This window comes from Lactuca sativa, chromosome 4, assembly GCF_002870075.4.
Source record: "Lactuca sativa cultivar Salinas chromosome 4, Lsat_Salinas_v11, whole genome shotgun sequence".
In the NCBI taxonomy this organism is placed as follows: Eukaryota; Viridiplantae; Streptophyta; class Magnoliopsida; order Asterales; family Asteraceae; genus Lactuca; species Lactuca sativa.
Window position 1 is genome coordinate 407,893,402 of NC_056626.2, and position 15,349 is coordinate 407,908,750.

The 15,349-nt window shown below is 34.1% G+C and overlaps 2 protein-coding genes across 3 annotated transcripts; one reads left to right on the plus strand and one right to left on the minus strand.

Annotated features, from left to right (window-relative positions):
- Nucleotides 1–2,416: 2,416 nt before the first annotated feature.
- Nucleotides 2,417–6,580, plus strand: LOC111921502 (uncharacterized). Its single transcript, XM_023917088.2, is given in 10 exon segments — nucleotides 2,417–2,570; nucleotides 2,956–3,320; nucleotides 3,323–3,663; nucleotides 4,139–4,722; nucleotides 4,799–4,994; nucleotides 5,076–5,285; nucleotides 5,384–5,557; nucleotides 5,702–5,842; nucleotides 5,920–6,033; nucleotides 6,162–6,580. Coding segments are annotated over 9 exon segments (2,364 nt in total). The 5' UTR covers nucleotides 2,417–2,570; nucleotides 2,956–3,031; the 3' UTR covers nucleotides 6,477–6,580.
- A 1,774-nt stretch (nucleotides 6,581–8,354) lies between these two features.
- On the minus strand, nucleotides 8,355–9,915 carry LOC111921492 (probable adenylate kinase 7, mitochondrial). 2 transcript variants are annotated; one of them, XM_023917078.3, is made up of 4 exons: nucleotides 9,517–9,915; nucleotides 9,143–9,262; nucleotides 8,923–9,072; nucleotides 8,355–8,805 (listed from the first exon to the last, which is right to left on the minus strand). In XM_023917078.3, the coding sequence occupies exons 1-4, from the start codon at nucleotides 9,841–9,843 to the stop codon at nucleotides 8,641–8,643; spliced, it is 762 nt and encodes a 253-aa protein (XP_023772846.1). In that variant the 5' UTR covers nucleotides 9,844–9,915; the 3' UTR covers nucleotides 8,355–8,640. The 2 variants fall into 2 exon arrangements, with proteins under 2 accessions (XP_023772846.1, XP_023772839.1); XM_023917071.3 differs by having other exon boundaries at nucleotides 9,143–9,283; nucleotides 9,517–9,913.
- Nucleotides 9,916–15,349: the final 5,434 nt, after the last annotated feature.

Here is a 15,349-nt window from a genome sequence, read left to right on the forward strand (position 1 = left end):
ATTTTGTAACTATAGTTTCCACGGGCTTGTATAACTAGTTATATAATATAACAATAATATAACAATTGAAAGTTATAAAAAAAAATCCTTATATTTAGCTAAACAATATCTATTCTATTATATTTTATTATAAAGTCGTTTACAGATTTTGACCGGTTTCGTGGATAATAACTTAGATCCTTTTTTTAAACTTAAAAAAAAGTATGATTTCCTTTAGAATGATTCATTCATGTATCCCTACTTTACTCTTAAATCCATATTTTTCTTTTAAACTGTCTTTTATACAATAATCATAGAATGTTATTTGAAAAAAGATAATATTATTTTAATCATTTTTCAAAAAAAAAGTACCGTATAAAAATCTATCACGTAAAAAAAGAAAAAGGAAACGAATTTTTTATTTAAGTTATAGAAAAATAGCTTTACCCAAACCGCATGTGAAAATGATATGTTTTCCTTAAAAACAACTATTTATTTCATTAGTTATTCAAATAATTTAAAATTATTAAGCATTAAAACGACTACTCTTTTAATTGTTATATAATTTTAAAATTTAAATATAAATACATTCAATTATTTCCATATTCCATAACCATCTATTTTAGTTAATTATCTAAATCTATTTTAGTTAATTATCTAAAGGACATAGCTTCTTTTAGTTGACGTGGCAATTAAAATTATCAAATTTAGTTTATTCTTGAATTTAAGGATTTCTTTTAGTAGTTCAAAAAAAAATCATTGATTTTTAATCATAATAATTAAGTTGTCGCAAATTTGTATTTTCTGATTTTTAATCCAAACGACGGACATATATTTTCCGGCGACCGGGACACATTTGAGCGGGAGCTGAGAGTGGAAAACAGCAAATTTGTCAGTCGGCGAGTACGTTCATGCTCACGCGCCCACCACCACCAAATTCATACCAACCTTCGTTACACCGACACTTGGTTGTTAACTTCTTTGCAGTCGTTAGAGCGTGTATACACCTTCCGCTTTGCTCGAGTAAACCTTACTCATACATTATTAAACGTCCTTCAACTACTCTGTTGTCACTCCTCCATGTTCCATGTTCATGCATACTACCACCTTCTAGTTTAGTCATATAATCACATGACTCCCTTATCTTCACATCTTTATTAGTTAACACCAATTTAAAAAAGTAAATTAGGAATTTGGATAAAAAGTGGCAACTTCCCAATAATATAGCTCTTAATAACTTGTATTCTAAAATTGTTTTTTTTTTTTTCAGTTAATAATTTAATATAATAGGTAATCAAAAAACAAAATATTATTATTATAATTATTATATACCATCTAACTTTTTTCATGATAGTACATATGCTAGTATAAGATCCTAAAGTCAACAATGAATGATTAGTACTATGCTTTAAATACTGAGGCTTTATGTTATCAAAATTAATTCGATCATATGTTTAAATTAGGTCTGTTTCCTAGCCATAAACGAGTTGATGTTTCTCACACAATCAAATTCAACTTTTACTATTATTATTACTAGGTATAATACACAGGTTGATTAAAAAAAAAAAATATTAAAATATAAATAATAAGTATTTTTTAAAATAAAATTTTGAAATAAGAAACAAAGAAACATATTAATTACAATTTAATATAATATTTATTATATTTGATACTTTAATATATATGTATAATTATTATGTAGTTTTTTAATTTTAAAAATTTTTAAAAAATCATAAATTGACATGTGGATATTATTTATTTAAAAAATATCATAAAATAATAAATATCAAAACTCATTAGAGATTGACACATGTCAAAAATTATCTTCATTTATTATAATAGATTATTATTATTAACCACAAACTATTTATTAAAAGAAAAGTAGCAAGAAGTACAAAACAAACAAGAAAACAAAAAAGAAGAAAGTTGCATTCGATAGCTACGTTCATTTACAGGATTACAACACCAATTAATCATAATCAACCTCAGAGGACTACATTTCTTTTTCATAAAGTTGATTCAAAAATAAGATAACACTTGTATCCCGTTTGTCAAAGTTGAGTGGTTCTTAGGACCATAAGAGTGCATTATATGATTGTGAAAGTTCGAGATAAACACCAACATTACAATTTTCGGGACATGTTTAAGACGATTGTTGAGAGGCAAAATGTTTTTATATGAATTAAATCAGGAATCAAGGAAACAAAAGTTGAAAGTGATTTTCACCAAGTTAATGTTACTTTTTAGATTCATTCTTGAGTTTAAGAGTAGCTTTTTTTTTTGTCTGTTTACAGATACGGTTGTTGATTTGATCGATCTAATAATGTTTAATCACACATTTGGTTAAGTATCCAAATCCTTTTTGCCAAAGAAAGGAGTTTGAAGGACCGAAACTAAAACATTGCTTTTGTTGAATTCTTGTTCGTTTGGTTACAAAAACAGTCCCTCGTTTTTTAAATTTTCATCTCTAACTCACAAACTCACATCACATCCTCTCTCTTCCCCATCTGCCCATAACCAAGTGTCTCTTCCAGACAATATTTATTACTTCGAGTTCACACTTCACCCACTTTTGGTACGCTTGATTTCATGTAAGTTCTGAAAATCCTTGCAATTTTCTCCATGAGCTTCATTTTTTTTCGCTAATGGCATCCTTGATTCCTCTTATTCTTCTATTTTCGGTTGATCTACACAATTATACTTGTGTTTATTTATGGCATTTGATGGTTATATGGTGGTAAGGGCTTCTTTCGATTAATCGGGTTCCCTAGCTGGAGCTGTTGTTATTATCATTGTTTTGGTCAAAATTTCGTTTTAATAGCTCATGAACTTCAGCAACAAGCTCAACTTAGAATTCCACTATCTATAATCAATGGCGGCGTCTATACCCCATTAAGCCCCTTCCCGTTCGGGTTGTAATCTATTGCATATTCGGTTTTGTTGTTAGCTAAACTTTTTTATACTTATGTGCTGTAGGTTAAAGGTTACTGTGGTTCCATAGCTTTTTTCAGGCATTCACGCAACTTATTTGGTACAAGAGCAGAAATCAAAAATGGTATCGGGAATGAAGGCCAAAAACAGGAAAAGCCCATCTGTACAACTCGATTATGTTATCACTATTATAGAGATTAAACCATGGCCTCCATCTCAGTCATTAAGATCACTTCGTTCTGCGTTGATTCAGTGGGAACATGGTGACAAGAATTCAGGGACTACTAAAGCAGTTACCCCTTTACTTGTTCCTGGTGCTAGTGTTGGTGATGGTAAAATTGAATTCAATGAATCGTTTAAGCTTCACTTGACATTGATGAGAGATATGTCGATCAAGGCTGGGGACGGTGACACTTTCTTAAGAACTGCGTGGAGTTGAATATGTATGAACCACGAAGGGACAAAATAGGGCAGTTGTTGGCGACTGCTGTTGTGGATTTTGCAGAGTATGGTGTTGTGAAAGATGGTTTGATTGTCAGTGTACCCATGAACTGCAAGAGGACTTTCAGTAATACGAGTCAGCCTATGCTTTTTCTAAAGATTGAAGCATTTGAGAAGAATAATCGTGTGAGATCTTCTGGGGATAGTTTAGTCAGAGAAGGATCAACGGAGATGAATGAAGAAACCGAGAGTGTCTCAATTACTGATGATGATGTTTCCTCCTCAAATGGGAGTTCAAACCCTCACAAAGAGGTACTTTATGCTGATTCCTTTTTTCTATTGGCAATATCTTCCCTCCATTCAAAACAAAGAGCAAGGAGATTCAGTTTTAATCTTGTGTTATATAGCTTAAAGCCCAAAATCAATATGAAATTTCTTTGTTAGAGGGTGTTTGGATTTGAGTTTTTGAAAGTGATTATTTTGACTTGAATAATAGGAATAAGATAATTAGAAAATCAGTTGATCAAAGCTAGGTGTAGGTAGGTCTTGTGCATTTATCAGAAAAATCATTCTTCTTACAACTTTCTACTTGCCTCTACAAATCTGATTAGTTTGAGCCTAAACAATCAGAATTGTAATTTACCCAAACAATCGAAACTGATTATTATAATTTCAAGTCTTAGTAATCAGTTTAAACACACATGAAGGAATTTTGAATTGCTTTAAAAAAGTGGAATGTATCACATTGATTTTACTGGTTAAATAACATGGTGGCAGTCAATTGCAGAAGGAAGCTGAGGACAAATGTGGAAGCATGGATAGAGTAGTTAGCAATCAAGAAATCTTGGTTCAAGATAAAAGTAAAACCATTGCTGCTGAACAAAAAGATGAAGAATTATTAAACACCAATACGAGGAGTGGTGTTGAAGTTTCTAAAGTGGATGATCATCAGACATCATCAAATATAGATGAAAGTCTTGAGTCTAACAATTTAAGTTGTGATAGATTAAAAAAAGTGAAATCTGGAGGTTCCCTGTTGGATTCAGGATCTTGGAAGAATAGTAGTAGGAAAGATGGTTTTCATGGTGGCAATGAAAGGAAAGATATTAACAAGTTACAACAATTACAGCGCAGGGTACAGAACCTTGAAAGTGAGCTTAAAGAAGCTGCTGCTATTGAAGTTGGTCTTTACTCAATAGTAGCAGAACATGGAAGTTCTATGAATAAAGTTCATGCGCCAGCTAGGCGTCTTTCTAGGCTATACCTTCATGCATGCAATTGCAAACAGATTTCACAAAGAGCAAGTTCAGCAAAAAGTATTGTTTCCGGATTGATTTTGGTTGCAAAAGCTTGTGGAAACGATGTCCCAAGGTCTACAGTACTTACCTTAATGAATTACCATGATGACGATGGAAATTATATATAATTAATCTTGTTTATGTTTTAGGTTGACTTTCTGGTTGTCAAACTGTGTGGTATTGAGAGCAATAATATATGATGCTTTCGAGCAAGATCACATAAGCAAAAAGAACATCAAAGAATCTTGTAGAAACGAATGGGAGAAGCCTTGTCAATTTACTTGTTCCATAGAAAAAGTTGAATCTTGGATCTTTTCACGAATCATCGAGTCAGTCTGGTGGCAGGTTTGTTGCATAATAGATTAATAGCAGTGGAGTATTAAATATGAATTAATATTGTATAAGACTATAAGTATGTGGTTGCAGACGCTTACTCCATATATGCAATCAACGGCTGCAAGGGCTATTGTTAGAATTGTAGATTCAGAATGTAGTAAAAAAACATCACGTGAGCAAGAACAAGCAAACTTCTCAATGGAGCTATGGAAGACTGCTTTCATGGATGCCTGCGAAAGGATTTGTCCTGTTCGAGCTGCTGGACATGATTGCGGTTGCTTGCCTGTGCTTTCTAGATTGGTAGCTTTTCATCTATCTGATTGCATGATAATTTTTATGTAATTTTTCTTTCTTTTTTTTTTAATGATTTGTTTTTTGGGTTGATAATGTTTTACTAGGTAATGGAAGAGTGCATGGGGAGATTAGATGTGGCTATGTTTAATGCTATTCTTCGGGAATCTGCTGATGAGTCTCCAACTGATCCTGTATCTGACCCAATCAGTGATGCAAGAGTTCTTCCTGTTCCATCAGGGAAACCAAGCTTTGGGGCTGGTGCACAACTCAAAAATGCAGTAACTCTCTTTCTCTCTCTCTCTCTCTCTCTATATATATATATATATATATATATATATATATATATATATATATATATACACACACACACATTATGTCAACCAAAACTCTAAAATGTTCTTCATTTTTTTGGCAATGTGCAGATTGGAAATTGGTCGAGGTGGCTGACTGATTTATTTGGTATTGATGATGATTCGTTTAAACCTTTTCATCTCCTGAATGCATTGAGTGACCTGATGATGCTTCCTAAGGATATGCTGTTAGATAGCAGAATCAGAAAAGAGGTTTCTAAAATTGGGCTCTTTTCTTTTATACTAGTTTGTTTAGTTACTCGCATTTGATTTTGATTTTTTTTTTGAAGGTATGTCCGAGTTTTGGTGCAGCATTAATAAAGGGGATACTTGATCGTTTTGTCCCAGATGAGTTTTGTCCAGATGCTATTCCTGAAGCTGTGCTACAAGTCCTAGATTCAGAGGTCAGTAGAGTTACAGTCAATTTTCAGTATAATTATGTAACACAAACACAAACACAAACAATCAAAGATATGTTTGTGTAATAACATATGGCATTGAGACTGAGTGGGTGTTTTATACTAATAAATAGGATTTGGGGGTGGAGGGTGGTGAAGATTGTGTGAGAAGTGTCCCATGTGCAGCTGGTTCGGTTGTTTATCATCCACCATCTGCATCATCAATAATAAAATGTATTTTTGGTGGAACTAAGAAACACTTGAGTCGCAGTGGATCATCAGTCTTGAGAAAGTCAAACACAAGCGATGATGAACTTGATGAGCTGAGTTCCCCTTTCACTGCTATCAATATCATTGATGCTACCCCTAGCCCTAGCCCTAGATGGAGATCAAATGATGGTACCATTCGGTATCAACTACTTAAACAGGTATGGATGAATAGTGACTGAATACTCATTCATACTTAAATAAGAATTAAAATAACTCTGCAATATTATTGTTTCTTGTAAATACTTACTTGCAAATAAGTCAAAGTGAGTGAGAGTTAGTGCTACGACAATTTTTCATGTTTCTCTAATGTTTGCAAATGCGTAATGTTCAATGCACTATTCTATTGTTGGGTTTTGGATGTAAAACTAAAGCCAACCTCATAAAATAGTGGCAAACACCAACAAACTCATTCTCCATTTTTCTGGAAAAAGAAAAAACTATTTCTCAATTTTCAACGTGAACAAGTAAAAGACAGGTTTGTGTAAAAAGAATCACATCTAAATGAATTCATTTGTATTATATATACAAAACATTTAGTATAAAAAAAAATAACGTTTTATCCAAAAGAGTAAACTCCTCTTAATATGTTCATTTGGTTGGACAAAATATACTGTATTACTTAGAGATGTGAGGCTTTTAATTTAATGGTATCAAATGTTTGTAAAAGATAGACCTCACCAATAGACCTGACAATTTCAGACATGAATACACGAATCTGTGAGAGACGCGACACGAATATCTTAAAAATTGAGATAAAGCTTATTTCTCATCGTGTAATCGTATCGTGTCAAATTCGTGGCTGACACGTTTGATGACATGAATACACGAATTGCCAGGTCTACTCACCAATAAGTCGACGAGTGTTTAAGTCATAGTCTATGGATGATGAAAGTAGGGCCACATAGAGGCAAAGATGGGCCTTGGCCCACCCCACAAAAATTCAATAAATAAGAGAAAAGGAACTAATTCATCTCATTCAAAACTTTAGATCCTATATTTCATTCATACATTGTAAATTTTTTAGCCTACCCTAAACTAAAATCCTGACTACGCACTAAGTAGGCTCATGCTTCATGATATATGTTACAAAAGTATTTATCCAAGTTACCAAAAAACAAGTTATCTCATGATTTGCATGCTTATTTTCACGATTATTAAAATGATTAATTTGTGATAAAGGTTTAAAAATTGATTGTTGGTGAAATATGGATCTCGAAACTTGCCATTTAAATGAAACTCTTTTATGTGTATTTTAAACTTTAATTTTTATGGCTAAATACAAGAAATAATAATATACTTTATCAATTTGTTATTATAGTATTATACTTTCATTTTGGTTGTAGTGTTGAAAATTTTAAAACTTGAACAATGTCACGTAAACAATAAGAATATCACTGAGTGTAGTGTTGAGACTTGAGAGACCATCATCTAACAACCAAAAACAAACAATAACATCCTCGACAACAAACAAAGAGGTAATCCAACTTGCACTTTGATGATGAACACCTTTGGCATATTTGAAATCGTTCCTTATCATGTTTTTTTTCATAAAAAATGGTAAACTACGATGACTTTCTTATACTTTATCCTTTATAAAAATAATAAAACATCCATCTAACCCTTTGTAGTTGGGAAGGGACCAAAAAGAAAACCAGCTATTCTATTCTAACATTTTGAAAAAAAATAAAAATCATTGAAACAAAAATGGCCTTTATTATATGTAAAATAAATATCAAGTACCATTGTTTTTTTGCAAAACTTGGCGAAACTATGATGGCTTTCTTTTCATTTTTCCATAAAAAACAATTTTGTAAATATTACAGTGGAAGTAGCCAAGTCAAGCCCCAAATTTTCGTGACATCATATAAGAAGCAACTGGTGGCCAAACCTAAATTATATAAATTGAAGATGTCTCTAGAACAGATCAAAGATCCATCTACCTAATTTAACCAGATTAAGTATGATAAATGTCATCTACCCAGTCTCTCTCACTCAAAGGAAGGAAAGGTTACAAAAACAGATGACACATTTGACATCAAAACATAAATAAATAAATATATAAATAAAGCAAACTTGATTGATTATGTGACAAAATTGATAAAGCCAATGCTTCACAGTGTCATGTCTGAAACTACATTACACAATACATAAACTCTATAACGGATAAAACAAAATTATTCTCTGGAAAAATGGAACTCTGGGTATATATAAGCAAACACCAAACTATATTATATTACACTCGTAATATATCTCTATATTGTTTTTTTTTTTGCCGGTGATAAGTAAAATGTGGTTGAAAAACCAAACAAACAAACTGCAAGAATTAATTAATTAATTAATTAATTATAGACTCAACTTGTGTGAAGAAGAGGTGATGAGAGCGTTCATATGTTGAAGATGTAAAGCAGCCAAAAGTCCTTGCCATGTTTCTCCAGGTGCACCAGCTACATTAAAGTTTAAAAGCTTCTTTTGTTTCTTGTAGTATTCTTCCAAATCCAATGGCTTCTTCTGCAAATAAGATCAACCAACATATATATATAAAAAAATTAAAAAAAAAAAAAAAAAGACTACAAGGTTCAAGATGATATGATTCTTCATTCAGAGTTTAGATAGATGTAAGAGTACCATTGAATTGCGCCCATTGACACTGAGGATATCTTGGTAAGAAGAAGCACATGCTTCATGTCCAACATCACCATGCTTCTTTTGCAGACAATCTTCTGTGCATTTGAAATTTAAGACCAAATCTATATCCGCAACTTCGTCAAGAATCTCCTGTTAACATAACAAGTATAAAATTTTCAGCATCAACACTAACACACAGATTAGCAAAATCCAAACTTACAGCTTGCATTCTTGTTCGAGGAATTCCATCCAAAATAAACCCAGTTTCACCCTTGTAGAAACCTTCTTCCAACCTCTTTGATAGCAGACCAAAAATCACTTCCTCTGGCACAAGCTTGCCCTGATTCACAGCATCAGCAATCTAAATTTACAAAAACAGAGACGAGTAAACCTAACTGTCCAAGAAAAAAAGGTGATGACTAACTGGATTTCATGAACACTACGAGTAAAACTGAATCGAAGCGAAACAATTTTTCAATCAATTTCCATAATTTGATCAAGCATAAATTACTAACGAAGAACAGATCTAGACAATCAAACAGGAGCTAATGTTCGATATGATTTTACGAAACGCCTAAAGGTAATTAAGCAAACCTGTTTATAAAGAGAAGAGCGAGGGTGGAGCTCTTGACGAACGAGGGTTCCCATGGAAATATGAGGTACTTTGAGGAGTTGAGATAACTTCTCCGCGTACATTTGCCTATTCGTCGATGGATCGCCCATTACAACCCACTGAACGCCCCTACCCGACACCGATCCCAGGGAGTCCTCCATCTCCGAGGGGCTCTCGTTGTAATCATAATCGTCATCGTAATCGTACTGGAGCTGAGCCGCCGATCCATAGAAACGGCGTTTGATCTGACCTAAGCGGAGTCGCGCAAGAGGAGCAGCAGCCACTCTCAGGCGACATACCATGGCCATGGCGGCTGATGAGGGTTTTACCAACGGACGGAAAATTCAGGGTTTTGAAGTGAAGGAAATAGGGCAACTGAAATGGGAAGACTAAAAAGCAAAAGGCAGGGAGATCACAGAACAAGCTTAGTTTTAACTACACCCCTCAAGTTTTACGTAATTGTTAATACCGCCATGTTTTCATATTTAATATCTTTCTAAACAGAAATACAATGAAACTGTGAAAAAAAAATTGAGTTTGTAGTAATTCAAAAAAATAAGATATAATACAAGGGTTAATGTGGGTTTTTTACTTGATGTAGTCATTTTACTTGGTTGTAGAAAAAAAAATTACATTTTTTATATGAGCACAAAATGTCATTAGAAAAAAATGGTATTGTTTCCAGAAAACTAATTTGAAATGACTAATGTCTAAAGTTTGAAGCCATTATTTTTAATGTTTTGTAACCCATAAATTCTTAGATAAAGAACTCTAGCAATGTATAAATGCATTAACGATATGTAAAAATATACCCAAATTGACTTATAAGCTACAAGTAGTAGGCTTTTGTAATGAGAAAATATGTTTGCTTGAGATACATTATAAATGCATTTACAGATAGAATCTCAGCAAATGGAGTTTGAGAAACAACTTTTCATATGAGTAAACTTTATAAAAAGAAAATTTGTAAACTGTATAGAGGGTGAAGTGTAGTTTAAGAAAAGAGGAAGGAAGATGTGAAAATACCAAAACAAAAGGGAACAATAATGAAACTAAACCTTGGTTCTTAAAATAAACAAGCTAAGAAAAAGTCAATTGGCCTGCTTTTTGGTAGAAATGACACGTGGAAGTTGATGAGTGGTAGTCTTGTAATTAGCGGAATCCACACGCACAGGAAGTTGTGGTTCACACGAGCGACATCTGGATACCAATCAACGCGGACAACTAGACAACTAGATATTTGAGTCTAACATGTAAGCATCCGTCATACTTTTATTTCTATTTCGACGAAGAGGGTAATTTAATTTAAAAATAAATTTTTGATTTTTTGATTTTTAAATAAAAAAAAATGCTTGATAATATAAAAAAGATTTTTAAAATAACTTCGTATTCAAAAATAAGATTTGAATAATTTATGATTTTCAACTTTTAAAACCTTCTTATAATTTTTTTTTTGTTGTAAAAGACAATTACACCTTAAAATATATAGTAGTTAAGACAAACACTTTTTAAAAAACAATTTATAGATTTGTAAATTTTTTTCACCATAAAAGTTAATCCAAACATTTATATAAAAAACTTGTTCTTATCACCATAAGCCAATAAGTCTTTTTGCTTAAAAGTTATTTTCAAGTTTAAAATGAAATCTCAAATACCTTCGGAAAGACAATGACTTATTTGTATATACTTATATATTTAAGTTTTTCTTGTATGCTTTTTATCAACATATTTTTGAACTCCAAATTCGACCATGAGTTTGTCTTAATTTTGACGATAAAAAAGTTAATACATATCAACAGACAGCAAACGGACAACAAATTGCGTCACTAGCCTTTTCTGGATGACAAAATTAATTCTTTTGAAAACATTTGTGGATCTAAGAGATATATAATACTCCCTCCGTCCCAAAATTATTGTCCACGTTTGACTTTTTTAGTCTTTTTTGTTCAACTTTGACCTTAAATAATTTACTTGTTGTTATATAATTTTTATGCAAGATATATGAATAAATTGTTTTTTAAATGTATTTTCATGGTTATAAGTTTCATAAAAAATTATATAACACAAATAAAGTTATTTATGGTCAAAGTTTACATGGAAAGACTTCAAAAGTCAAACATGGACAATAATTTTGGGACGAAGGGAGTATTAGAATACATGACCTGTTGGGCTATGTTGAGGAGCTCCACCGTCTCTGGTGCGAGAAAACCAAATGTATCAAATGCAAAAGGTATGAACATATGTTGATTTTCAATGCATGTATTCTCGTGCTTTGCCATTTTTCACGCGGCGGCTTTCAAAGTGGCATGCCCCGCTGTGAAACCCCCGCTCTTCAAAGTGATGAGAGGGGAGACCCCCAGTAAGATCCACACAAACGTGCTTCCCTCCTACCCATCCAAAGACCAAAATATTAGTCGGCCTGTGTATGGATCTTCCATCTAGCGGTCTGTCAAAAAGTTCATAGGCGCTTCTTTCTTCGCGGAAATACTAGCACGCCGACAAGCATCAAAGAGAACATCCCTAACCACATCAGTCGGTACTTGAAACCATGGAGCTCTCTACAATGAGCTACATGTTCTCCAAAGGTGTCCAAACATGCCTTGCAGCAAACTGGACATATCTCGTCAATTGGAAATAGAAGAATCATGAGGCGATACCGAAGGATAGTTCAGTATTCCACATGAGACATATGTTGGCCGAGGTTATCAATAAGGATAGTTAGCAGAAAATTTGAAGCATGAGGTGCCCGCAGACACTCAAAAACTGCTTTTTGTCTAACAGTCATGTCTAAGTCGACTTTCATATCTTCGATGATTTTGCTAAAAAGGGCTCATGCCAATGCCTTTTGGGATTTAAGGGGGTGTCCTAATTAGTGAAACAACTACATTCGAATCCTGGAATCGTATCATGAAGACGAGTCAAAGCACAAAGGTAATCAAAGTACATATTGATAGAATATATTGGAATATTTAGAATAGGTAAATATGTACTAGATTGGTTTGTATTTTGGAAGTTATCTTCTTTCCTATTAGTTTAGCATTTCCTGTAACAAACTATTGTATATATTCTGGTAATTGTATAGAACAGGCGACGAGGGGGATTAACCCTAATTTTAGGGTATCAGAGCTATAGGCGGCATATTCAATCCCTCACCACTTTCTGTCTAGCATCATATCTTTTTCATCTTATTTTCACGATGATTGGCTCTGCTGCATCGTCTTCTAATCCTTCTGTTATGTCTTCTTTCCATCCAACCCTAGCCGTCTCCAACATCAAGACCCATATCTCCATTGTTCTTGAGATGGAAAATGTGCACTATGCAACATGGGCAAAATTATTCAAGATTCACTGTCGATCCCACCAGGTAATTGATCATATTATTAATAAAGAGAATGCAAAGGTCCTAACAACTCCTGAAGAAAAATAATTGTGGTCCACCTTAGATGCAACTATCCTACAGTAGATCTACGCCATTATTTTTAGTGATTTGTTGCACACCATCATTGAACCTGACTTGACTGCTATGAAAGCTTGGGATCGACTACGTGATACCTTTCAAGATAATGAACACTCGCGAATAGTCACTCTTGAGCAGGAGTTTTCACACATCACTATGGCTGGTTTTCCTAATGCCTCTAAATATTGCTAACATTTGAAAATTCTATCTGATCAACTTAAGAATGTGGGTACACCAGTCTCCGAGAATAGACTTGTTCTTTAGATGGTGTTCGACCTAACTAACGAATACAATGGTGTTGGTACCCTTATTTGTCAAATCAAACCTCTCCCACCTTTTTATCAGGCTCGTTCCATGCTAATTTTCGAAGAAGTTGGTCTCAATAAGAAATCAGCTGTCACTGGAGCTGATATGGTCACCAACACCACTAATGATCTTCCTCATAGTGGTATTAATTCTGAACAATACACCACCAGTCCTAAGCAAAACCATGGAGGGAGAAACTCGACTGGATGTATACGAGGTAAACAGAGTGGTGGACGAGGCAATGATCGTGGTGGTAGGTCTGGGAATAACTGTGGCGGTCAAAACCATGGTGGACAGCAAAGACCTTCGTCAACATGGTCACCTAGACACCATTAATGGATAGGTCAACATTCTTGGATGGTCAAGGATACCATGGCCCTATATGTCACGGGCTGTCCCTTCATCTCCATATCCAACTTTTCCTTGGGGAATGCCTAATGGACCACAAGGGCATCAACAATCACAAGGCCTTATTGGCCCACGTCCTTATCAAGCATTTTCTAATATGTCTACTCCCATGCCAACTGCTATTGAAGCTGCACACTCTTGGACTTAACCCCCTGATGGAAACTAGTATATGGATACAGGGGCTACCTCCTACATGATCTCAACAGGTACTCTATTGACTTATTATAATTCTCACAACCATAATAATATCATCGTTGGTAATGGGAAAACTATTCCTATTCATGGACTTGGTCATACTTGGTTACCTTATCCCCTTCCTACCTATCTTTGAACAATGTTATGCATGCTCCTGGGCTTATTAAAAACTTGGTGTCTGTTAGAAAATTTACTTCTGATAACTCTGTAATTGTGAAATTTGATCCTTTTGGTTTTTCTATGAAGGATCTCAAGACGGGGGCTCGTCTCATGAGATGTGATAGTCGGGGCACTCTTTATCCAATAACATCCTCCAAGTATCTAGTCAAGTCTTCTTCCGCGTTTTCTGCAATTTCTCCTTCTTTATGGCACAATTGTTTAGGTCATCCAGGAGCACCTATGTTTGATTCCCTTAGGCATAATAAGTTTATTTCATGTAATAGAGTTTCTACTTCATATTTTTGTCATTCTTTCCCTCTTGGGAAACATATTTGTTTGCCTTTTGTTGCTTCTACTTCAAATACATTAATGCCTTTTGATATTGTTCATTGTGATCTTTGGACATCACCACTAGCAAGTTCATCCAGACACAAATATTATTTACTTGTGTTAGATGTTTTTACTAAGTTTTTGTGGACATTCCCATTAACTTATAAATATCATGTCTACTCTGTATTTCTTCAGTTTCGAGCACTGATACAGACTCAATTTGAACGAGACATTAAAAATATTCAATATGAAAATGGTGGTGAATTTGGTAATGGTTGATTTCGGGATTTCTGTCATCAAATGGGGATATCTTTCCGATTCTCATGCCCTCGTACTTCCTCTCAGAACGGTAAGGCAGAACGTAAGATACAGTCCATCAATAATATGGTTCGCACCTTACTTGCTCATGCCTCTTTACCACCATCGTTTTGGCATCATGCCCTCGATATGACCACATACCTTCTCAATATTCTCCTATCAAAACTACTCGCATATTAGTCACTTCATAAGATCTTATACCAAAGCGATCCATCATTCTCTCACATTCGAGTTTTTGGGTGTTTGTGCTTTCCTTTATTTCCATCTTCTACTATCAATAAGCTTGAAGCTTGATCAACTCCATGTGTTTTCTTGGGATTCCCATCTAATCATTGTGGGTATAAGTGTCTCGATCTGTCCACAAAGAAAATTATCATCAATCGTCATGTGAATTTTGACGAACATATGTTCCCGTATTCTCGGGTCCCCCCACCCTCTACAGATCCATATGTTATCTTGGATGATGGTCTCTCACCATATATTCTCCATCACTTATGCAACACATATACAACCAACACTATGCCATCGGTCATACCTTCTAGTTCGGCACCAACTACTGTACTGACCCCAACATCGTCTGTTGAATCTCTTGGTTCGACTTCTGTTGGGACATATTTGCAGGTTCCCTCCTTGACAATACC

Excerpts from the sequence above, each read along its gene's own strand:
- LOC111921492 (XM_023917071.3), bottom strand. The coding sequence starts at position 9,843 with ATGGCCATGGTATGTCGCCTGAGAGTGGCTGCTGCTCCTCTTGCGCGA. Across the intron at positions 9,073-9,142 it reads CTCGAACAAGAATGCAAGCT|GAGATTCTTGACGAAGTTGC; the intron begins GTAAGTTTGGAT and ends TTATGTTAACAG. Across the intron at positions 8,806-8,922 it reads TCAATGGGCGCAATTCAATG|AAGAAGCCATTGGATTTGGA; the intron begins GTACTCTTACAT and ends TCTTATTTGCAG.